At 43.0% G+C, this 24548-nt stretch overlaps 1 protein-coding gene across 3 annotated transcripts; it reads right to left on the reverse strand.

Annotated features, from left to right (window-relative positions):
* Positions 1–97: 97 nt before the first annotated feature.
* Fbxo9 (F-box protein 9) lies at positions 98–24533 on the reverse strand. Of its 3 annotated transcripts, none has more exons than XM_040740411.1 (13): positions 24512–24533; positions 18751–18834; positions 16708–16866; positions 15458–15515; positions 13201–13300; positions 10960–11090; positions 10088–10202; positions 5586–5704; positions 5318–5408; positions 4601–4696; positions 4198–4306; positions 2416–2567; positions 98–649 (listed from the first exon to the last, which is right to left on the reverse strand). In XM_040740411.1, the coding sequence occupies exons 1-13, from the start codon at positions 24515–24517 to the stop codon at positions 541–543; spliced, it is 1329 nt and encodes a 442-aa protein (XP_040596345.1). In that variant the 5' UTR covers positions 24518–24533; the 3' UTR covers positions 98–540. The 3 variants fall into 3 exon arrangements, with proteins under 3 accessions (XP_040596345.1, XP_021085009.1, XP_040596346.1); XM_021229350.2 differs by having other exon boundaries at positions 4213–4306; positions 24512–24530; XM_040740412.1 differs by lacking the exon at positions 24512–24533 and adding an exon at positions 23832–24050.
* Between the last annotated feature and the right edge of the window lie 15 nt (positions 24534–24548).

Here is a 24548-nt window from a genome sequence, read left to right on the forward strand (position 1 = left end):
AATGACAACTGAGGCGGTGACCCTCAAGTCCCTGCTGCTATCTATCCCAGGACTGTTTATTACAAACTCTCACAGTTTTAAAGGCCATCGACATATATTTTTCCTTGAAAGAAACATTTATTTATCTTTATTAAACAGCTTCAAACAAATCCAGAACAGGTTTCACATTGGAGTCTGATGCAAAGACACTAAGTCATGCGGGAATAAATACTATCCAGTGTGCTCCCTGACGTAGGTGAGTATGAGGGCGTTCAGGCACAAGGCAGCATACGTGACAGATGTGATCAGAAACCTGCTTGAAAACATGATTAAACCCCACATTACAGTTTATTACAACATAAATGGACTTAACAACTTCTAATTTCAAAGCAAATTACCCCAGGAATCAACTACCCCTTTAAATAAAAAAAAATAATTTATACTCTTCTTAAAGGAATTCCAACAACTTAAAATAAGTTCCAACTCCATGTATGTACATATAACTTAGTACTCTGGCGCTCTAGGCTTCTGCTCATGCAGCAGTGGCATGCTGGCGAGGCTCTACAGGGGCCTTTCAGAGAATGCAGTGTAGCTCCTCACTCTGGCGAAGAACAAGGGGGTATACATCTTGTCAATCTCAAAAGCACTGACTGCAGTCTCACCAGTTGATCTAGAAACAAAGTACAAAACCGCTGGAATGAAGAAATTCCAGTGTATTTGAAATCCCTGCATGCTCGCACAGGGTGAGTTTAAAGTCTAAACAGTGGAAACACATTGTAAAACATTTAAGAACTCCCTTCAGAAACCACTTTTTTTGGCCGCACAACATTATAACCTGTGTTTGTATCATAACTTACTAAATAATTTCTGATATTTGGTAGTTTAAAGTAATGTGCTATTCTTCATGATGACCCTCTACATATTCCTGAATTTCCAAGGCAAAGGCTACAGACAAATCTTCAGTCCTTGTTAAACTATATTTCAAAAGAAATCCTATTATTACTACAGAACTAATGATTTAGTATTCAATCAATGGCAAAATCCTACTTGTGTGCATGCCGAGGGGGCCACTGAGTATGCTACTACAGCCATGTTCTACACACCCCTGAAGAGAAGTCAACTACGGCAGAAAAGCAAGTGACCTTTGACTATTTCAAGGTCACTAGCAGTTACAAAGCACTTCTCCCTCTGAAGAGAGACTCTCACTTCCCGCTGCGGCAGGCATAACTGCAGCAAGCGCGCACTGGGTTCTATTTGAAAAGTAGGAAAACGTCTGCATTAGATCAGATTAAATCAAGAAGGGGAAGACTGGAATGTGAGGGACACACCGCCCTTCTCAGTAGGCAGAGCCTCCAAATGAGCTGAGGTATTCATGAGGAGGCGATGTGATGGAGAACGGTGACCCTGCGAGGTCAAGACTGCAGGGAACATTAATGGGAGCCTGCCTCAAAACTGCTCTCTCAGAATAATTCTGGCTTCAACCTGCATGGAGCTCCCCAGGACACTAATCCCCTTTCAAGCCAGCCATCGCTAATTCTGACAGTCACATGACCTGGTATTTCACTTCTTTGTTGTCTTCTAAACTTTTTCTTATTTCTGTACTGCTCGTTTTGATATTCTTAATTACCTGATCAGACAAACCCCTATCTCACAGAATTAAGAGTTTTAAACAGGAATCATGTATCTAATCCATTTGGATTTGGGTTATACTGAGCACCGTTTTAAAAACAGACATAACTATGTAGGTGCAGTTTTTTAAAACCATTGTATAATCTCTGAGAATGAACCAAAAGGAATAAAGTGAAAAACATTAACAGTGATCTGTAGAAAAGTAACCTTTTGAAAAGTGCCTCCAGTATGTCAATGAATAAGCAGTGTGCTCCCAGCCTGCACCGATGGAATGCCTGCCCCCTTCTTAGTGGGTAGGTGTGAGTACACACTCCCGCCGGGTCTGTCACACTTTCACTTCTGCAGTGGAGTGCTGACTGGGTAGGAGGGGCAGGGCTCCACTTCCTCACTCATGCTCAACTTCTTATATTTGAGCCTTTAGTGTGTGTGTGTGGGGGGGGGTTACTGTTTCCCACTGTGGTTTTTACTTTGTAACAAGACACTGGAGAACCCCAGACATATTAAGCTTCTCAAGCTGGATATAAAGTGTACTTTTATGCTAGTCTTGGCATTCTTTTTCTTATTTTAAAATTTTCTCTTATGTATACGGTTCTTTTGCCTGCATGTTTGAAAACCACTTGTGTGTCTTGCACCCGTGAAGGCTAGAAGAAAGCATCAGACCCCTGGGATTGGAGTTAGAGACAGTTGTGAACCTCCATATGGGTGCTGAAGATTGAACCTAGGTCTCTGGAAAATCAGCGAGGAGCCTTAACTGCTGAGCCATCTCTCCAGCCCCTCAACTTGGCATTCTTTACTGCATTCACTTACTTGTAGGTAATGTGACAAGAATGGTGGATCCAGATGAGTTTGTTGAACCTCTGGTGGCCACTGGAACACAGCTGCAGTCCCACATGAAAACTGTGATCTGCTTCTTGTACAGGAACACGGCGAAAATATCTGTATTTATAGTCAAGTGGTTTCTGTAAAAGACATGTGAGGTATGATAACCATGTATACGACTATGATAGAAGAGTCACACTACAAGTAACTTAACAGTTACACATTGCAGACTGCCTTAAGTATCACTAAGTAAAATACCAGTTTGTTCAGATTTTAACTATGTGGCTGAACAAATAAGAATCCAGGGAGGTTAAATCAGGTAACTAAAGTTACCTAGCAGTTTCAGAAATAAAACTTTTATCTCCTAACCCTGATAGTTTCTTCTATTAGAAAATATTTCTTTTAAAATACTTTTTAAGGACTGGAGAGATGGCTTGGCAGTCAAGTGCACTAGCTCCTCTTGCAGAAGACCCTGGTTCAATTCCCAGCACCCACACAGCCGCTCACAACTGTCTACAACTCCAGTCCCAAGGGATTCACCGCCCTCCTTCTGGCCTCTGCAGTCCCAGGGACACACATGACACACAGACAAGCATGAAGTCAAAGTATCCATATACAATAAATACAATGTAAAAAATAAAAAAACTTTTTATTTTATTTTATTTTTTGGTTTTTCGAGACAGGGTTTCTCTGTATTGTTTTGGAGCCTGTTCTGGAACTCGCTCTGTAGATCATACTGGCCTCGAACTCAGAGATCCGCCTGCCTCTGCCTCTCGAGTGCTGGGATTAAAGGCGTGCGCCACCAATGCCCGGCTAAACAACTTTTTTAAAGGAAGAAAATGATAAAATGGTGAAGGCTACCAAAGCAAGCATGAGTGAAGCATGGTGGCATATACCCTTCATCCCAGTACTGGGCAGAGACAGGCAGATCTCTGGGAGTTCGAGACAGTTCCAAACCAGTCAGGGTTACACAGTAAGACCTTATCTTGTATCACATGTATATACATGAATATATAAATAAATCTCTATATATCTATTTATATATAAATCATAGAGTATAATTCATCTTACAACAATAAAATAGTCCATAGATGAACAGATGTGATGAGTTTCATTCTAATAATACTTTTGTAAACGAACACTGTGACTGGTTTTCAATGTATAAGGATACTGACATGCCACATGGGAATTCCTAAACACCTTATTAGAAAAAAACTAATGCTGATATCAGAAATGCATAGTCACAGTCAAGGTCATTATCTCTGCTCCTCAGACTGTTACACCACAGCATCCTAGGAGCGTATCAAAGGAGGTAGGGAAGCCAGGGATGGTGGTCACAAGATGATAGGACTGGTCAAAGGAATGTAGAGACAGTTGTGAAAATATCAGCTCTTCAATCTGCCAAGAATTTAGAGCACTGCAGACTATGACATATATTAGTAATCAGAGTTCTTCCAATAAAACGCTCTCTCTCAAGTATCCTGACCAAAGAGTGGTCTGTCCTGGCAGCACAGGAAGCAACAGGCCCCGGTTAACAGCGGCCAAAGTCTTCATATTTAGGAGATCCTGGCCCCACATTCCTATATGTAAGAGGCCTAGAATAGTGTTCTAGAAAGACACACACACTGTTCCAGACAAAACAGCAGAAAACTGCAGCTCTTCTGGTGGATCTGTTAGAGGCCAGCACAGATCCTATCACAGAGTACCACTGTTTTCCTTCTGGCTAAGAACTCATGGATGAGTGGGCTGGGACAGGAACACCACCAGTACCTGGTGCATACTCACATCTTCCTTTTTCTTAGTTATTACAGCAAATACTTTGGTCTGATTGTCTGCATCTTGTGACAAGCGATAATGACCCAGCAGAATTGCATCCGTTCTAGGAAATAATAAATGCACTTAAATCAACTGGTTACAGTTACTGGAGCAATGTAGAAAACTGAGCTATGACATCACTCACTCAAGGAGCTGCAAAGGGTTACTAGGATGAGAATGGACTTTAACTCCAAAGTCCCAAACCTAGTGTACAGGCAGCTGAGGAAAAGGCTTCTGGAGACCGTTTCCCACAGCCTTGGGCCTGCTTTTTAAGTCACACGTTATTAAGCCAGAGGAGCACTGCCTTAGGTTAAATCTGAAAATACGGACTGACTAGAAAGCTATATGAAAACACTACCTGGTGTTCCTAGTTCTTAAACGGGGAACGATGGACTGAGGCTCCTCAGGGGTTGTCAACATCATCACATGGCCATCAGGAAAGAATCTTATGTACCTACACAAAAGAAAAAACACCAAACACCACCACACACACAATACAAAACATGCCCTTAGTTTTCAGTACCTACACCTAGTCATAGCTGTGACATCCAGACTGAAATACCGCCAGCAAAGCACTGCTCAGACAGGACAGCACACAGGGCGAAGCCAGTCTACAAGGAGAACTGGGCATTCTATGAGCCTCCCTGGGGATCTGCTGGCCTCTTCCTTTCACTCACCGAATAAACATTAAACTTCGCTCTTTTCTTAAAGGTCCATGTTTTCCTAAGGTGCCAGTTAGCGCCCAACAAAGTGAGACCCAATAATTAATGCACGTAACCAGCACAATTCTATTATCTCAGCAGCGGTCACACGCGGCAAACACTAAGGCGGGGACAAGCCTTGTGTGTTAGAATCATAAAGAGAAAAAGGGCTCTGGGCTGTAATTAGGGGCTGGAGGGATTATAAAATTATATTAATCTTTTGAGGTTTTAGTGTAATTCCTGTCCTCATACTGGATAAAAATACCAAGGATCATTTTGTGGATAAATCATAAGCAATAAAAAAAGAGACCTAGTAATTAACAAACTAACACTTGAGAGAGTTCTCCACGCAACTCAGTTGACAACAGATGTACCTGTAGTATTCCACTTGGTGCCAGGCTCTATAGAAACCATCCAATGACTGCTCTCCCTGGCGGATATACGTGGTTTTACTGATGTACACACCTAGAAAAAAGAAACAAATGTTTTAAAAGTCATAAATACAATTTAAGTCAGAATCATACAACAGGTTGATCCCTTTAATTTTACACTTAGGTCCATTACAGAAAATGAAAGCTGTTTGTTTTATCAAAATAAGCACTGCAGACCCTGGTTTTTCCTAAGTTCTTGAGTCCAACTTACCATCAAAGCGAACACGAGGCCGTTCTAAAAACATCTCTCTCCACGATGAGTATGGGACAAGCTTCATACAGCCTCTACCCCACACTTTCAAGCAAGCCAGGCGCCATATTTCAGGGTCTCTAGGTAAGAAAGTGCACCATCAATAAGTGTAAAAGCTAAGGCCCTAGAAGCAATGAATATTGACTATCGTGTATTTCTTTTCAACTCACAATGACTTGCTGAGCACCTTCAAGACACTGTCTCAAGGAGCAGGCAGAGACTGACAGACATGGTGAGGAGCTTTTGTTTACTGCTGAGAGGAATACGCAGGTACAGTGCTCAGTGCAACCACAGACCCTTTGGACAGGGTGGCCACAGGGACAGGGAAGACTATCGTGGCAGGCGCGGTCAGTGCAAGGTTTGGGTTGAGGTGTGAATGGGGGCTCAGCAAAGAGCCAGTAGGAGCACACCTGCAGAAGTGAGCCAGCTGGGACGGCAGAAGAAGAGCGCCCTTCACAGAGCTGCATGCCAAGGCTTTCAAAGGGTAGCTCTGGAGAGACGCAGCAAGGGGGGGGAGGCAGAATCTGGGACAGCATCCACAGGGCAAAGTCAGTGCACTCAAGACAGCAGAGGATGGGACAGGGACAGAAAGTCGACTTAAAGAAATAACAGCAGAAAACTTCCCAAACCTGGAAAAAGACAAACACCTAGGAATTGGGAAAACAAAGAATCCTAATCAAATACTACTAAAATATGACAACGTCCCTGACCTTACAGGCTTTGGGGGTGAGGGGAAGAAAAGGGGTAGTGGGTTGTTGGGAATTCAATCCACCACTGAACTATCTACAGGGGTTTTAAACACAGTTTCAAGAGCTGGCTGGTGTAAGAATGATTACCATGCCTCATTAAAGAAACACACATTTCCCTAACAGCAGAATCTACACTGTTACAACAGCAGTCAATGCTGGATATCCTTCAGTCTTGGGGGGAACAGAACATCTTCTGATGCTGGTAGAAGCCTTGGGCTTGTGGGCCTCACAGTACTCAATATTCGCAGATCACCAGGTAGCACTGTCACAAGCTAGAGTCCCATCCATATTTTTCCTAGGAGAATTTGGGGAAGTGTCCCCTTTGGCTCCCTCCCTGGCACTGCAGCTGCTGATACAGTCCAGGATTACCTATGTCTATCCACCACAAGGGGAGAAGGTCCTTGTCCCAGCAGCCCTAGGAATATAACTACTAGAGTTCTACTACCTGGTGCCATCTACACTCTGGAAATAGGACAAGGTTTCTTCTCCAGCCTGCTGCCTTGAGGCTAGCTAGCTGAGTGCCATAACCCAGCATCATCCCCACTATCTCTCAGAACCCAGGAAGAAACCTAATACACTTTCAAACTAGGGTCCCCAAAGGCCTGTGTGTTTACATCTTGACCATCAGATTATAGGGCTACTAGGGAGAGGGCAGAATGTTAGGAGGTAGAAGCTACTGGGGTAATCTGGAGCACTGCAGCATGCTCTTGAAGGATTAACAGGACACTGCTTTTTTCCTATCCTTTCTTCCCGGCTGCCATCAGTCAACAGCGGACTGCACCACATATTCCAAATCGTTATGTTCTGCCTTGTGCAGAGCCCAAGGCAACAGAGCCAACAGACCAAAGACTAAACCTCTGAAACCATCACCCAAAATAAACCCTTTGTTTATCTCACATATTTTGTCAGTGACAGAACCCTACCACAGGTCCCATTTATGCCCATAGCTCTAGAAACCCAGCTGTTAGCACCCCAAGTGTGTCATAGACACATGCCTCCCAAACAGAAACTAGGAAAGGCCTCCTCCCCAGCCCACAGCCTTAGTACTGCAGTTGGTGCAAAAAGCACTGGCAGTACCTAACCCTATCTTACTCATGGCCTGCAGTTCCAAGACTCTGACTACCAATGCTTGCCCACACGACCTAGGACATTGTATCCAGATCCTGCAGACAACAGATACCAGAGCCACAAGCCCCAGAACCATGGACACTCAACCCATAGTATCTAGTACAGCCACCACATCTGGTATCCCCAAGAGTAAGGACACATCAGCATCACAAACCCAACTCTTTTTTTGTTTGTTTGTTTGTTTTTTGTTTTTCGAGACAGGGTTTCTCTATGGCTTTGGAGGCTGTCCTGGAACTAGCTCTTGTAGACTAGGCTACTCTTGAACACACAGAGTCCACCTGCCTCTGCCTCCCGAGCGCTGGGATTAAAGGCATGCGCCACCACCACCCGACCAAACCCAACTCTTACATATGCCCCACAAGGCCTGTGTACATGGGACCATAGCTGCTGGTACCAAAAGATCACTTGGATTGTCACTTAAGACTTGGTTTTCACAAGCAGCTGTCAGAGGTTCAAGTCCCAGAGACACCCACAATTGTCCCTAACAGAAAAGATGTCCTTTGCATCCTATAACTTCTGGAGTTACTGATGCCGCAGACTCCACCATTAATTTGGTTTTTATAACATGGGACCTAGGCAAGGTGACATCCTACCACATGGCTCCCAAAACTGGACACTGTCAAAGTCCAGGCATTTTCCACATCTGTCCTAAGAGTGTGACAAGGTCTTTTTCAAAGCCTATGGTTCAAGGACCACAGTCCTTGGTATTATTTGTGCTTGCCATTAAGGACCATAGGACAACCCTCTTGGCATCTCATACAATTGAGACTATGGTAGATGCTACCACAAGTCACAGTGGAGCTTGAGGACACACACGAGTCTTTGGAAGTCTGTGCCCATCGTAAAGTTGTATAATTGCCTTTGTGAATCACTGCATTCTAGACTATTCAGGCACTCAGAGACATTACTGACATCAACCAGAGCCAAAGAAATCAATCACAAAGATGTTATACATTTAAGCTCACTGAAGCCAAAGCCCCAGGTGCCTCTATATCCCACCTAAGGGGGGGAAGGGGCGCTTCCAAGAAGTACAGGAAATAAAAACAAAAGAAGATGAGATTACTTCAAAATAAGGTTTCTTTCTGGGTCAATGAGATGGCTCAGCAGGGATGGTACTTGCTGCCAAAACTGATGACCTGAGTTTGGTCCCTAGGACTCAGATGGTGGGAGAGAACGCTGACTCTATGAGTTGTCTCTGGCCTGCACAGGCATGGCAAATGTATTCTGATGATGAACAGGTACATGAAAAAAAATGTTCCCTACCACTTATCAGCAGAGAGAGGCAAACAAAACATTGGAATCACATAGTCCACTAAGAATAGCTATAAGAACATAGATTAGTACAGCCATGCAGGGTCCTCAAAAGATAAAAAATAGGGATGTCACACGATGCAAAGGACCCAAAGGAAATAAATCAGTGTGTTAAAGAGACATCTACACTCTCACCTCACTGCAGCACTGTTCACAATAGATAACAAATGGAAAGGAGAACGGACTTAAAAACTATAGCACACATACACATGCAATGCTATTTAGACGTAAAAAAATAAAATCATGCAATTTGTATCAACTTGGACGGAACTACAGATCATTAAGTTATTTGAAATGTTAGTGACACCTGCCAAGTATCTCACACATTATACAGGATCTAAAAAAGTCAATCCTGGCTGGGTGGTGCTGGCACACGCCTTTAATCCCAGCACTTGGGAGGTAGAGGCAGGTGGATCTCTGTGAGTTCGAGGCCAGGCTGGTCTACAGAGTAAGTTCCAGGACAGTCAGGGTTACACAGAGAAACCCTGTCTTAAAAAAACCGAAGTCAATCTTATAAAAGATGAGAGTACAGCAGTGGCTATCTGCTTATGTCCCTGGGAAGAGGAGTGGATAAAGAGGGTGGCAGGGTTGATCAATGGTACCAAGTTACAATTAGGGCAAGAAGCGCCAGTGCTGTGACATAGTTGAGTGGGTATAAATGCCAATACGCTGTGCGTTTGGAAAAAGTACAAGAATTTTGAGTTTCCACCATGAAGAAAAAAATAAGCCAGGTATGGTGGTGTACATCTCTAATCCTAGCACTTTCAGAGGCTGAAGCACAGGAACTCCGGGTTAGAAAACAACCTGAGCTACATAGTGAGTTCAAGGCCATCCTGAGCTACATACCTCATCTCGAAATAACAAGTGCTAAGATGTAGTTTTGTAAAGAGTACTTGCCTAGTACAAAAACTGAAGTAAATGTGCTTAATGTGATTATACATTATACAATATGCATATATCACAAATTATATATACCATCAATATAGAATTTGTTTTACCTTTTTATGCATTAGCTAAAAAAGTAAATTAAGGTGCATGCTTATAGAACCAGGACTTGGGAGGCTGAGTCAGAAGGATTGCTTTGCATTTGAGGCCAACCTGGCCTATACAGTCAATACCAGGCCAGATCGTGCTACCTTGCCTCAATTAAGTTTCTGTTTAAGCTTTTACTCAGAACATCAAGCTTTTTTTGTGTTTGTGTGGGGGGGGAATCAAAACTGACAAAAGGCCATCATCTTTTTCATCACTGTCTGAGTCATTTCGAAAAACAAGTACCTGGCACAGATATAGAATCCTCTGCACACCAGTGACAACTGCTCTAACGATCTGAGGTCCAAGTCACTTGATACCACCCATCGGAAGATGTACATCAGGACCTCCATAGGCAGAACTGCAACAGAAAATCATCCTTCAGTGACTTCCCTTATTCTCTAGTGCACTGTGTTCTGAGAACCCTGTACTTCACAGCCTCACACTGCGCAGACACAGTTAACTACCCAGCAGTAAACAATGGCTCCTACACCAATACATGGGATCTTTATTTTTTTAGCAGAGATTTGATGCTACATAAACTACCATTTTCCCCTGCAGGGAAAGCTAAACAGCCAGTATTGAGGCAGGATTTTCAAGGCAAAGAGAACGCTGGGAAGAAGGGTAGAGTCTGAGGAGCCGCAACAGGCGCAGGGCAAGCAGAATGGGAAGTACACAGACGAGGTAAACAAGCCTCGAGGCAGCACATACACAAGAGAGATGGGTTAGGTTAAGTTTACTTGGGAGCTGCTGGCAGGACAGAGCTGATCAGCAGCGGTCCTGATGAAAATCTCCACCCACAGTTAACACTAAAGCTATTCTTAAGAAAATCTTAAACAGTCTCCCATAAATAAGCAACATTAATGAATGCAAACGGTAACTCAGCATTTAGCTGTGTCAGGACCACTGTGGAGTGTCATGTGCTCCCTGACACCAGTGTTCCTCCAGTTTCCAAAGGGCTCCACTGAAAAAGTATGGCACCCAGCTGTGTTGTTTCAGATTCTGAAAGCACAGATTTCCATCTGTATCACAACTAGATCACCCATCCCACCTGGAACAGGGCACTAATTATCTGACTTTACACCAAGGTTCAAGTGGAAGCGACAAAGAAGCCACACCTGATATGTGGGTCTGACTGGTCTCCAGCTCAGGCTGACACAGTTTGAGCACAGACTCCTGAAATGTGAGCTGCTGCTGGAAGCATGACAAGAGGTCTGCCATCTTGCTGTCATCATCATCATCTTCAATGCTGAGACAGAGAGGGAGGGAGTAAACGGAATGCCTCAGACCACAACGTACAGGCTAAACTGTTCATAGCACCTTCAAAACGGCTTTAGAACCCCATCTAAAAACAAACTGTCTTACTACTTTTAAAAGATATGCTAACGTGTGTCTTGCCTTGTTGCAAAGTACCATACCAAGTTTTTCCAAACAAAAACATTTTGGTAATCATCCAAAGAGTTAGGACTTTTAGACTCAGGTAATGAGATTTAATTAGTCTAATTGTAGAAATTTTATGAATTAGTGAAAAATTGATTTGGAAATTTTGTATACATCTTTTAGTGATTTTTTGTTTGTTTGTCTGTACAGGGCCCTCAGAGGCAAGCAAAAGGAACAGATCCCCTGGAACTGGTTACAGGTTTGAGCTGCCATATGGATGCTGGGAATTGAACCCAGGTCTGCTGAAAGAGCAGCCAGTGCTCTTAACCACTAAGCCATCTCTCCAGCCCCTATTTAATGACCTTACCCCTTCTGACTATATGAAAAGAAATATGCACATGCCATCTGAGTTGCTAAGTTTTCTAGTAAAAATTGCCTTAATCTGTCACCCCACCCTAAAGAATAAAATATTAAATTTGAACAAGTCTTGGAATCCACAAAAATCACATATACAACTGCACGGTTGGTTTAGCTTCCATTTTGAAGAAGTTAACCTTAAAGACTTGCACAAGGATGGAATAGGAAAACAGGAAGGCCATTTCATAATACAGAAAGCAGATAAGGTTGGGCCTAGATAAGTTCAATGGTCCATCTACTAAAACTTCATATACCTTGCCGGGCGGTGGTGGTACACGCCTTTAATCCCAGCACTCGGGAGGCAGAGTTAGGTAGGCAGTTAGGTAGATTTCTTAGTTTGAGGTCAGCGTGGCCTATAGAATAAATTCCAGGATAGCCAGGGCTACATGGTAAAACCCTGTTTTGGGGGCGGAAGGGAGACAAAAACAAAACAAAAAACAACTCTATGTAATGGTTCTCCCTAGCTAAGGTAATGATCTCACAGCTCTGGCTATCCCTCAATTCACTATACATTCAAGAATGTATAAACAGATTCCTCTTCCCCAACCTCCCAAGTGCTGTGATTATAGGTATAGCCATCACACCCACTTTACACGATGCTGGGGATCAAACCCCTGGGCTTTGTGCACTCTGGGCAAGCATTCTTCTAACTGAGCTTTATTCCTGGCCCTGTAATGCCCATTTGGAACCTGACATTTCCTCCTAGGCACAAACACCTTTCCTTTTAATGCCATCAAATTAGGCTTTGGGGAGAAGTTAGACCAAAACAATTTTATAACCGTCTTGAAAAAAACATTAGATTTGAAATATACTCTTAATCTTTTCTCAGTTTAAACCATCATTGCTTCTTCACATCCGATGGACATGCTGTCAGGTACAATGAAATATGATTTTTCTCAATGCTTATACCTTGTACCTATGCTTTTAGGCAATTCTATTTGGCAAGTTTAATGTTCTATATACAATAAGAGAATGAAATCACTATAGTTTAGCATTATCCTAACAGGATGGCTTTTTGAAATATCAAAAGATTCAAACACTTCCAGCACTCGGGAAGCAGAGGCAGGTGGATCTCTGTGAGTTTGAGGCCAGGCTGGTCTACAGAGTGAGTGCCAGGACAGGCTCCAAAGCAATACAGAAAAACCCTGTCACGAAAAACCAAAAAACAGAAAGAAAGAAAGATTCCAAACACAGGGACTAGTATAATAATATAGTTCTACATACCTAAACCACTCAACTTAGAGCATTAGTTAACGTATTTATCAACTAGCCTAACTACATTTAGTATTTTCCACTTCAAATAGATTTCAGAAGGTTTAATTTATTCTTTTCAATAATAATCAATTTAATTTTAAAAACTTTCATCATCTTATGCTTGTTACATCTACTTAAAATGTAAATCTTAAAATTTCCCTAGTTAACTAAGTGTACTTATAAATACGGACACACTACACATGACAGTAACAGAACCAGCACCACCTTCTTAGCAGGTTCAGAGTTCGAATGACAAAAAGTGCTTAACTTGTAAACTTTATGCATTACTGTCTGTCAAATATACGCACTAGCTGTTTCCAACGCCATCACCATCTGGAGACCGGGTATAAGTAATCTTGAACTCAATATCAGGTACAAGTTGCATAGCCCTACGGTAGAACTTGATGGCTAAAAGAAGAGATAAAGCTAAATTAGCTCTGGCCACACATTTCTGTCAGTTACTCTGATTGCCCTTAACTGAGGTTTGTAGACTTGTTTATGAATGCTCAATACATCAAACATGCAACAGTAGCATACTGAACAAACATATCTCCAAGCCATGCTGCTCAGGTTCCTGTCCTCTCAAGGCTAATGGGTTACAGGAACTATCTTTTCATCCTTCCCATGTTTTTCTCATCCTCTATGACTCATTAGATGTGATTCTATGTGGAGGTTTCTTTGTGGAGCTCCAAAAAGTGCAATTGTTATAGCCCAAAATAATTACTTCTGGATGAATTTTTTCTTGTGCCATAAAGCTGAAGAAAATGAAATGCTGGATATAATCAAGAGATTTGTAATTCATTTTTCAAATCCAATTTCCTTTAATCCAGTGTGCCCTTATTCAGCTAAATAAACTTTAAACATTACTTTTGACATTTTTATTTCCACCTTTTAAAATTAATTTTTTGAGATTATAAATATAATTACAACATTTCCTCTTTCCTTTCCTTCCTCCAAACCCTCACATATACCTCTCCTTGCTCTGTTTCAAATTCACAGCCTCTTTCTTTTAATTGTTGTTACACAGATATACGTACATATAGATGTATATATACTGCTACATATAACCTGCTCAGTCTGTACACTACTTGTGTATACGTCTTCAGGGCTGACTACTTGATGTTAGATAACCAGCTGGTACGTTCCAACCTGGAGATGACTTTCTTCTGTTTTCAGATACCCTGGTTTCCTACAGTTTTCTGTGTAGGGTTGAGGCCTCCTGCCCCCCCCCATTTTTTTTTAATTTCTATTTATGTGTAGGTGCCCAGGGAGGACAGAAGAAGGTGTCATATTCCTTGGCACTGGAGTTACAGGAAGTTGTGAACACCACTGAGCATCTCTTTAGATTAATAACATTTGTTATTTTTGTTGTCTTATTTTGTTTTCTTTGAGACAGAGTCCTGTTTTCTTGGTTGGTCTTGTATACTCAGTATTTATTGGCCTCAAACTATGGCAATCCTCCTGCCTCAGCCCTCTGAGCACCTAGATTACAGGTATGCATTATGCCCAGCTTAAATCCTGCTTTTCGTAACTCTTGTGGGTAAGTGGTTTATAGCAGTGACACTCCACCATCTCTCCCCGCTGGAGACTGGAGCTGTAGCTGACTAGCTCTTTTACTTCAGGGTGAAGTTCATTCAATCTTCTATGTCCTGTCATGTTCCCACTCTGAGTCTAGTGCCATATGCTAAGTGCAGGTGGAACCCTCACAAACTAATGAAGTCTACAGAAGGGTGTGATCAGTCAGACACTTAAATATGGATAAAAATATCAGTAGAAGAGATTTTTCAAATAAATACAGTAGCTTCAAATGTCGTTTTCCACGTGTTTCCAAGGACTTAGTCTCAAGCATTTTTTCATGACCCAATTACTATCATTACCACCAAAAACAATGTAGTATGGAAAGGAGTGGAATCACTCTGTCTGTGTGCACATTATCTACCCCGCTCCTTGCTGGAGACAGAACCTAGGTCACACATACACAACCGCCAAGGACTCCCACTGAGCACCTTTCCATTTTCCTAATGCATTAATATAGGGTTTATAGAGACAAAAGCTGAAGTACCTGCCTTTGGTAAAAAGTAAAGTCAAGCTTAGAAATACCACCTACGGGTTCTTTGATGTCACCCTTTGTATATCATGCATCCACAATATTTCCACATATAAAAAGAACCCAACATGATTTTTATTTTATTAATGAATAACTAATACAAAACTAAACACAGAAAATTTATTTTACTTATCCTACAAATATGATAATTTTGCTCTGAATTGTACTTTGGAAACAAGTCATATCCAATTCACTTATTTTAATTAATTAATGTTTTTGTAAGACGGGGTCTTCACTAGGTAGCCATGGCTGGCCTGGAGCTCACTATATAGACCAGGCGGTGTAAAACCTGCAAGGCTCTCCTAGCCACGGGTATGCACTACTGTGCCCAGTCAGATTTTGGTTTTCACTTAAAACATTATTTCAAGTAGAAGGAGGAAAATGTTCTACACCAAATAAATTCCAGCACAAGAAAATACTGATCACTAATGAGCTGCAATTCAGAAGCAGGATTTTACCTTCATAGAGAGCTCCGTTTTGTTCTTCTTCTACTGCTTTCAGGAAGAGTTCTCGAGCCTGTGAGATAAAAAGGTAAAAAAAAAAAACAAAACTTTCAAAACTTTGAAAATCTGTATAGGAAGAAGGCAAAGCAGGGAAAACAAAAAGAAAAATCCTGGGTATGTAGGTGGCTCTTATGTGTAAATGACCCAAAACTATGAGCCATAAAAGGAAAGGCCAACACATCCTGCCTTGTAGACTCCACTCTGAGAAGCACCCTGCTAGGATGTGATGAGGTAATGAAGACAGCCCCCATGTGAGAGGTCAGGCAAGCACTTAACCTGCAGGTACTTTGAGTGTGAACAGCTACAAACTGTCCAGAATAAGGTAATGATTGATATAACATGACAATACACTCAGTTTAAAATGTTAATAAAACACTCAACTGAAGTTCCCAAAGAGTGAGGAGCCCAGACACCAAGCATAAGGAAGCTGAGGCGGGGAGAGCACAGGAAGTCTAGGCCACTCCAGCCCACACAGGGAGCTCCAGGCCACCTAGACTACATAGAATGAGAACCTCTCCCAAGAGAAAAACAAAACAAACATTCCTTGAAAAGGCAAGAGCATTTGAAAATTTCCACCTCTGCCTTTAGGGTTTCTGTAGACATTCATTTTTTTAGAGACTAGGTGAATCTTAAGAGGCAATAAATTAGCAACGGACATTACATGAAAATGGTAGATGACAGACAGGCCTGCATTAGTTACTGTGATAAAATGCCATGGTGAAGGCAATCTATAAAAGAAAAGGGTTACTTGGGCTACGAGAAGTCTGGAGCCCATGGAGGGCGGAGTGAAAGCATGCTGCAAGGACAGGAAACAGGGCTCGATCTTATACCAAGCATGGAGCGTTACAGAGTGCAAATCTGAAATGGCCTTGGTCCTTAAACTCTCAGAGCCCACCTCCAGTGACGTACGTCCTCCAACAACACACAAGGAACCAAGCACTCAAATGCCCAAGAATATGGGGGATGTTTCTCATTAAATCACAAGGAAGCTCATAGTAATAATACCACTCCAAACACTTAGAAATAGTAAAGGGTAGGTAAGCAGAAATACGAGTCAAGATTTCTCCACATCAGATAAACATCATTTTACTTTACAAACATGTGTCTCTATCATCAGAGTTGACTGGGATGAATCATGCTGGCGAAAAATTTCTAGTGCTTCAAAAAAGAGTGACGTTAATTTGTTAGGACATTTCAGCACTTAACTTTTCTTCTTTTGCCAGTTCCTGCCTTCCTTTGGTGTCTGCAGCTGCTTTCAGTATGGAGCCTCTTCCTGCTCTGCAAGGACGAGTTTCTAAATTACTGGAACCTACGCCTGGGGCAAGTTCAAACATCCATTGAGCTCTGAACATCTGGAGCTGTGCCTACAACAAAAGGATATTTGAGGACCCATCAAGAGAAGGTAGTGAAACTCTGGAGTGATTTATCAATGTGCCCAGTATCTATTTCAATGTACATTCCTGTAATTCTAAGACCAGAAAACAGTCTCTTTTTTGAACCAAATACCTGAAACATATTTTTTAAAAAATCATTTTCTGATTAAAACTTGAAAGAATGAACATCAGCCAAGAAAGTGAATCTGTCTATTCAATAAAAAGCCTGAGAATACTGGGAATTAAATTTTAACTAGAATTGAAGATATAAGCCCTAACTTAGGGGCTGAACTTATATGGTACTGAACAATTGTGAGTAATGTGCATTTGGTAGATACTACAAAGTGTACATTAATATCTAGTAGATATTACAAAGTTCTATAAGTCAGCCCAAAGTCCTTCTTTTAATAAACATTCTATACTCCAAAAAGGAAATCCTTCTAAACACAGACCATTTCAATATAAAACACAGACTGTTCTTAAGGAAGATATTACTACCCCAACTTCTGAAAACAGCCAAGTTATCACCTCATCTGGGTACTGCCTCAGCAGAGTCACACTGCCTTTGGGCTCCTCACGAATGACCTGGCTCCCGGTGAGGGCAGTCTATCCTCGGAACCCCACAGGACCAGCTCAGGCAGTCCATTAAGACTACTACAGCTGGTTCTCCCTCTTGTCCCCACTCCCATCCTCCCTCCCAGGGCACTGACTTTAAGGGCCCTGAAGAGCAATCCCAACCTCTCTGCTTTCCTCCCAAGGAGCTCAGCCCAATGTCCTTCTCCTCTGGAAGACGGCCACTTCTAACAGAATCATGTATGTTGTTTCTGCTAACTTTTGAAAAGGTGCCTTACTTACAGATGTTCTAGAGATGCTCTGTATAGGGCATTGGTTCCTACATTCTTCTTCTAACAATCACAGTCACACCTGACCTGCAGAATCTTTAGCTGCATTCATTATTTACTAAATGACATTTACCAATCAAACAAGCATTATAAACTTTACAAGTTCAATAATTAGTTCGATTACAGTAATTTTTAATTTGAGTTTAATATACAAGATTTACCTCACCCTTGTACATGGCTATAGTGTATTTCATATTATGCTACCGTCATTCCTTAGAAAAAGTAATGGATATTCAGGTCATGTGACACTTTGTACAAGTATATTTACTCATTTTCCCTGTTATTTCCTTAGATTTAATTTCCTAGATAATTGCTGCATCAAAAGGAAACAAATTCTTCTAATTTTGATATACATGACTATGTACCCTCCAGAAAAATAATGGCCATTTATAATCTCAAGTGTAATGTATAAGTGTTTTCACAGTCCAGACAGAAATGGACATTATTCAATAAACCGGTTAAATTATTAATGAGGTTTTTTTCTCTTCAAATATTTAACAGCCATTCTTTTTTCCATTAACTGTCCTGGCACCTTTCTGTCTCGTGTTCCTGTGATTTATGCACATAATCTATACTGAGGGTTTTAAACCTTTGTTCACATGGCAGCAGCTGTTCTGTTTCTTTCAACTTTACGACACCTTTACAGGCTTTAACTTTTAAGAGATCAAACATCAGCCTTGCTATTTAAGGCTCTGAGTTTTGAGTCATGTTCACATATTACTTTGAATACTTTAAACCTTAACATTTGTTGCTAAGCCTAATGACCCAAGTTCTATCCCTGAGGCCCATGTGGTATAAGAAAAGAAATGACTCCCAGAAATAGTCCTCTGACCTCCACATGGGTGTACATATGTACACACAAATAAATAATAAAAAATGTAGTAAGTTCCAGGAAAGGAGCTGACAAATGCTCCAGTTGGGACCAATGTCTACACGTGGGTCAAGCATGTCATGCACATCTGAAGACACATGCCTGCAGGTCTCTCTCAGCAGGACTCTCATTTTCATCATCACCGACTCTGACAGCATCAGAATGACAATCTTCCTCCGCTTCTGCCTGAGGAAACAAACCAGAACATCAGAAACTGAAAACCGCCAGTTTTCCTTTGTGATCTACTAAACTGTTAACTAGTTGTTAACAACTGTTAACTAGTACAACACTTTTGAATTTGTGGAACCCACTTTCAATGTCAAGGCTGTACAGTGCATTAACCTTGCTGTTTATTTCCAAAGGAAAATGAGTCTAAAAAGCATATTCTCTACTATAAACCACAAGAGTGCTGACATCACCATGAATCTTAAAATCTTATTCCCAAAAGTGTAATATCAATTCCACTCATACAAAGTCATGTTGAGCCAGGCAGTGGTGGCACAGGCCTTTAATCCCAGGACTCAGGAAGCAGAGGCAGGTCAATCTCTGTGAGTTTGAGGCCAGTCTAGACTACAGAGTGAGTTCCAGGACCCTATCTCAAAATATACAAAAAGTCATTTTGAGTCTAGAATTTGCTATCAGTAAATGTTTCTTTGGCCTCTTGTTCCTATAAATTGTGCCTGGATCTAGAAGAGGAAAGTCTGGTAAGTGAGGACCACCTCACAGGTGACATTTCCCAGCAGGACCCAAGTGTCCTGAAATGCAGCCAATAAATCCTATCACCAATGTTCCAAACACAGGGCTTCAGTCTAACGAAAAGCAAAATACCTTCAGAACAGTTTTGTGTTCACAAAGTTCGTGAGTTATAGAAACTATTACCTTCTGAGTCAATGAAATACAATTGCTTCTCTCCAGATGTCTGCTTTGGTAAGTTTAAATGATATCAATGAAAGAAAATTTGTACTTTAACTTTTGTAATACTGTAGAATCAACCCCATTAGGCTTCAGGTTTGGAGCTGCAGATGGCTCAGCAGTTTAGAGCATTCTGCACTTCCAGATGACCCAGGTTCTGTTCTCAGCACCCACATGGTGGCATACAAGCAGGGGATCCAACCTCAGTGGGCATGGTATCTCAGCCAGGCATAGTATCGCATGCCTTTAATCCCCATAAAGAAAGAGGCAGGCAGATCTTCGTGAGTTTGAGGCTGGTCTGGTCTACATAGTGAGTTCCAGGCCAACGAAAGAGTATACAATGAGACCTTGTCTTAAATGAAAAAAGAAAAAAGGAAGGAAGGAAGGAGGGAGGGAGGGAAGGAAACAGGAGGAGAGGGAGGAGAGGGAGAGGGGGGAAGAGGGAGAGGGGGAGGGGGAGAGGGAGGGGGGAAGGGAGGGGGGAAGGGAGAGAGCGCCCTTCTCTTTTCTGTTTTTAGTGCTGAGTCCAGAGTCTTGCACATGGTAAGCAAGTACTCCGCCACTGAGCCATATCCCAACCAAACCAACCTTTATTATATTTTATCTATATTATAAACACAATCTTTTACATTGGAGTGGTTTAAAGGAGAATAAAGGTAGACTGAATTATAGTATGTAGTTTTGGGCTTAAAAATGTTTCGGTTTACTATTTCCATTGTATGCTTTAGTTTCAGTAAATTAAATGAAGTATTATTGCCTCAGTTCAGTCTGTTAGCTAATAACTTCTCAGCAAGGGGAACTTGCTCAACACTCAGCATGATCAGTCCTACACAGAAATGTGGCGATGAGGGAAATGACCCTGCAGGTGAGCTGGGAAGAATAACAAAACAAATTTTCTTGCCTCTACTATATATGCAGAAGGGTATATGTAGTTTCATACACACAGGGACCTGCACACACAGTGAAACATATATAGACCACCCCTGAAGAAAGAAGAAAAACCAAAAAGAGCAATTGTATCTAGTTCCAAAGACAGCAGTTTTCATAATAGCAAAATTTCAGCTGTAAGGTTTTATTATCACAGATCTATGAACAGACCAAGCAGACACACTTGCACCACACACAGTGTAACACAAACAAGCTCTGCTCATTCCTTATCTTGGGCAACCAGACTCAGAGCAGGGAGCCTATGCCACCTGACTAGCTGGTACAGAGTAAAATGCTTGGTGCTCTGTAAAGGTTACACCAGTGAAGACATAAATGTTCTAAGTCTAGGGTCTGGGCTTAGATAAAAGGGCTTGGACACGTGTCCCCCAAAAGGTCCATGTGTAAAAGGCATGGTCCCTTAGGCTGGTACTCCTAGACATTGACAGAACCTATAGGATCTGGCCTAGTGGGAGTGCTTATCCTTGAAACATACTGTGGGACCCCTTTCTTTTCTGCGTCCTGGCTCATTTGGTTTCCTTGTTTATGTGCTCCAGCTTTGATTGGCTATTTCATTAGAAGCTCAAAGCACTTGGATTCAGAGTTGATCCTCCAGAACCTTGGGCCAAAATGAATTCTTTACAAATAATCTCAGGTACTCTGTTGCATGATGACACTGATCTACTAGGAAATAGATGAAGGACTTTGAAATGTATGGATCCTGCTGAGAAGCATACTTCTCTTTTGTTAAGAGTCGATCTATCACTGTGAACCCTAAGCATAACTAATTAAGAGAGGACCCAAGTCCAACAGTATCCTTTTAGTGAGACAGCCTTCTACTGTGGCCTGGCAGGCACAGTAAGCTAACTTGATGTGAAGAGCTTCCCCAGCTCACACCAGTTGGTTCTGCTTGCTCTCTGGACCTGGATTACAACCATCTTCCTCATTTAGCTGCTCCTACTTATCTTCAAGATTCAGGTAAAGTTTCATCTTAGCAGCTTTTCCCAATCATCTTTTTATTACTGTAATTTTGTATTCAAATTTTGTTTCCTTCAGTGAAATGAGTGCACCAAAGACAGACAACATATCTTGATCATCTTTGCTACCTTTAAGACCAAACACACTCCATGATTCTTGGTAAAATAGCAGCCTAGTTAGTTTTTGTTCCTTGAAACAAGGTCTCATTCTGTATAGGCTAGGATGGCCTTGAATTTGCAGTGATTTTCCTTCCCCGGACTCCTGAATGCTAGGAGGAATGGAATTTTAAGTGTGAGTCACTACACTGTGATCTCTTTTGTGGTAATATTTTGCTTGCGCTCTAACAGCTTGCCTGGAGATCAGAGTGGGGAGCTAGCCACTAGTTAAGCATAGAGTCCAGAGAGTAGTGGCACACGTTTTGATCCCAGGACTTGGGAGGCACATGCCTTTAATCCCAGCACTAGGAAAGAGGAATATAAGGCAGGTGGAGACACAAGCTTGCCCCCTTTTTGGTCTAAGAGTTACAGAGGTAAGAGCTCTAGTGTCTGGCTGCTCTGCTTCTCTGATCTTTCAGCTTTCACCCCCTAACATCTTACTCCAGGTTTTTATTAACCAATTAGAATTTGAGCTATATTCTTCCTTTTCTCTGGAGGGACTCTGTGGAGCTGGAGAGACGGCACAGCAGTTGAGGACTTGATATTCTTCCAGGAGACCTGAGTTTGGTTACCAGCACCCATGTCCTCCAGCACACAACAGCTCCAAGAGACTGGAATCTTCTTGGGCCTCTACGGGCACCTGCACACACATGACATACTGTCTTAGTTAAGGTTACTATTGCTGTGACGAAATGTCAAGCAACTTGGGGAGGAAAATGCTTCACATCAGTGCTCATCAGCACAGGAAGCCAGGACAGAAATTCAAACAGGGCAGGAACCTGGAGGCAGGAGTTGAAGCAGAGGTCATGGAGGGCGGAGAGCGCTGCTCACTGGCTTGTCGTCATGGCCTGCTCAGCCTGATTTCTTATTGAACCCAGGACCACCAGCCGAGGGATGGCACCACCCACATTGGACTGGGCCCTCCCCAATCAATCACTAATTAAGAAAATACCCTACAGTGAATCTTATGAAAGCATTTTCTCAATTGGGGCTCCCTCCTCTCAAGATGACTGTAGCCTGTGTAAAGTAGACATAAAACTATCCAGCACACATACACATTCACACACACAAACTGAAAAGCAATTTAAGAAGAGGGGAAGATCTGTAAAGACAATTGGTTATTTCGGGGTCTTCTTTTCAGATGTGACATTCCACCATTACAAGTTTATCACAAATCACACTTTATAGGATTGGTAATAATGAAGATCAGGTAAAGTGCCAAAATCCACAACATGCCACGCTGGTAATAGAGGCAAAAAAAAAAAAAAAAAAAAAAGTTGAACACAGAATACCTATCTCAAAGGTAAGAAAATGGGAAACGTGTATTTCTTTTCCCCTGAGTTTCTGTATTATAACAGAATCCATTGTTAACCTGATTTTGAAAATATGACCTGGGATTTTACTACATTTGGTCAATGTCAACGTCACTTGAAATAGGCGCTTAGAAGATTTTCCGTTTTCATAATTGAAAATTACTGAAGCATCACTGTATACTTGAGTTAGTTTCTTCACATAGGATTAACTAACTATGAAAGTTAAGGACCGAATCCTGGTCAGAGAACTACTTTTGAAAGTTTAGAAGAATAGTCAATTCGTGCTTTTTTTTTTTCTGTGCTCCAGATTAGTTGCATAAAGTAAATCCTCTCAGCCAATTCACTTAAGGAACGACAACCACTTGAGTGTTCTCCTAGTTAGTGTCTGGTATCGCTCATCCTTAATTCATTCGGCCGGAGATTAGTTTCTTGGTCATTGCTTAGACTATGTATTCCCAGCAACCGTCCCGTGAGACCATAGCTGTCACACACGGAGCTTAGCGCAGTCTCTCCATCTGCACACAGAGAAAAACGGCTTAGGCCCTGGTATCACGAAATCTGCCAGGACTGCCGGCCAGTATCACCCTACCCGGGCCACTGCAGCCTCGGGGGCGTGCGTCCTGAACTCGGGGCTCCCGAACACGCAGCGAGAGAGACCGGCTGCGGGCCTGGCTGCCAGAACGGAAGCAATCAACAAGTGTCTCTCTCCTCTCGCCAGGGCCACCACCTCCCTCGCGCAGAGGCCAGGACCGCGCATCTCAATCCCCCGCTCCCTGCTCGGACAGTCCTGAGCCGCCGAAGCGGGCCTTCCCTCCACCGTCCGCCGAAGCCTAACCCTCACCCGGGGCCGCCTCCCCGCCCCGACGGCCCGGCCCCTCGCTGCCCGCCCCCCCGCGGTTACCATGCTGGCGGGCGGCCCAGTCGAGGGGCTCCCCGCGCCCGGCTCCCGGAGGGGTGGCGACCGCCCGGTGTCTACTCCTGCCCGTCTGCTGCAGCGGGGCTTAGCAGAGTTCTCGGTCGGAGAAGCGCACCAGGCAGCGGCAGTAACTGCGGGCCCGGCGTACGGCAGCCATCTTCGCGGGACAGGGGGCCGGGGGCGGGCGCGCTGCGGCGGCCGGGGACACGAGCTGCGGAGGGGTCGCCGCTCGCCAGCGGAGGCCGAGCACCGAGCGAGGACCGGAGCGTCGGCCCGACGGGAGCTATCTGGACGCAGCGGCGGAGCTGCCTGCTCGGCTGCCGAAACTGCGCCGCCGCGCCGCGCATGCGCGTGTGCGCCGCCGCCGCCGCCGCTGCCACCGGCTTGGCTCGCAGCCGCCCGTCGCCGGCAAGGGTGGTGGGCCTACTGTGTGCAGCCCTTTGCGTAAGCCAGGTTGCCCGGACTCACTCAACCCGTCTGTTCGGTCCTGGAGACGCTAGCTCGAAATGTTTAAACCTGAATTTGGAGTAGAGCCCCCGAGTCGATCTCAATTGGACGCTAGGGAGCAGGACTTTAGGCGCCCCGGGGCACTGGGTGCCCGGCCAGAAGGCGAAGAGTAATGACAGTCATTGCACCCCACAGACTCTGAACCGAAGAAAACATACGCTCATGTGTGCAGCCGGAGAGTGGTAACAGCCAACG

The sequence above is a fragment of the Mesocricetus auratus genome, unplaced genomic scaffold (assembly GCF_017639785.1).
Source record: "Mesocricetus auratus isolate SY011 unplaced genomic scaffold, BCM_Maur_2.0 Super-Scaffold_100691, whole genome shotgun sequence".
NCBI lineage: Eukaryota > Metazoa > Chordata > Mammalia > Rodentia > Cricetidae > Mesocricetus > Mesocricetus auratus.

What these genes read in the sequence shown, in the direction of transcription:
- Fbxo9 (XM_040740411.1), bottom strand. An exon ending in GGATTCTATATCTGTGCCAG is followed by an intron (nt 5,705 to 10,087) that starts GTACTTGTTTTT and finishes TTTCTTACCTAG; the next exon opens with AGACCCTGAAATATGGCGCC. An exon ending in TCTTGTCACATTACCTACAA is followed by an intron (nt 650 to 2,415) that starts GTAAGTGAATGC and finishes CTTTGTTTCTAG; the next exon opens with ATCAACTGGTGAGACTGCAG.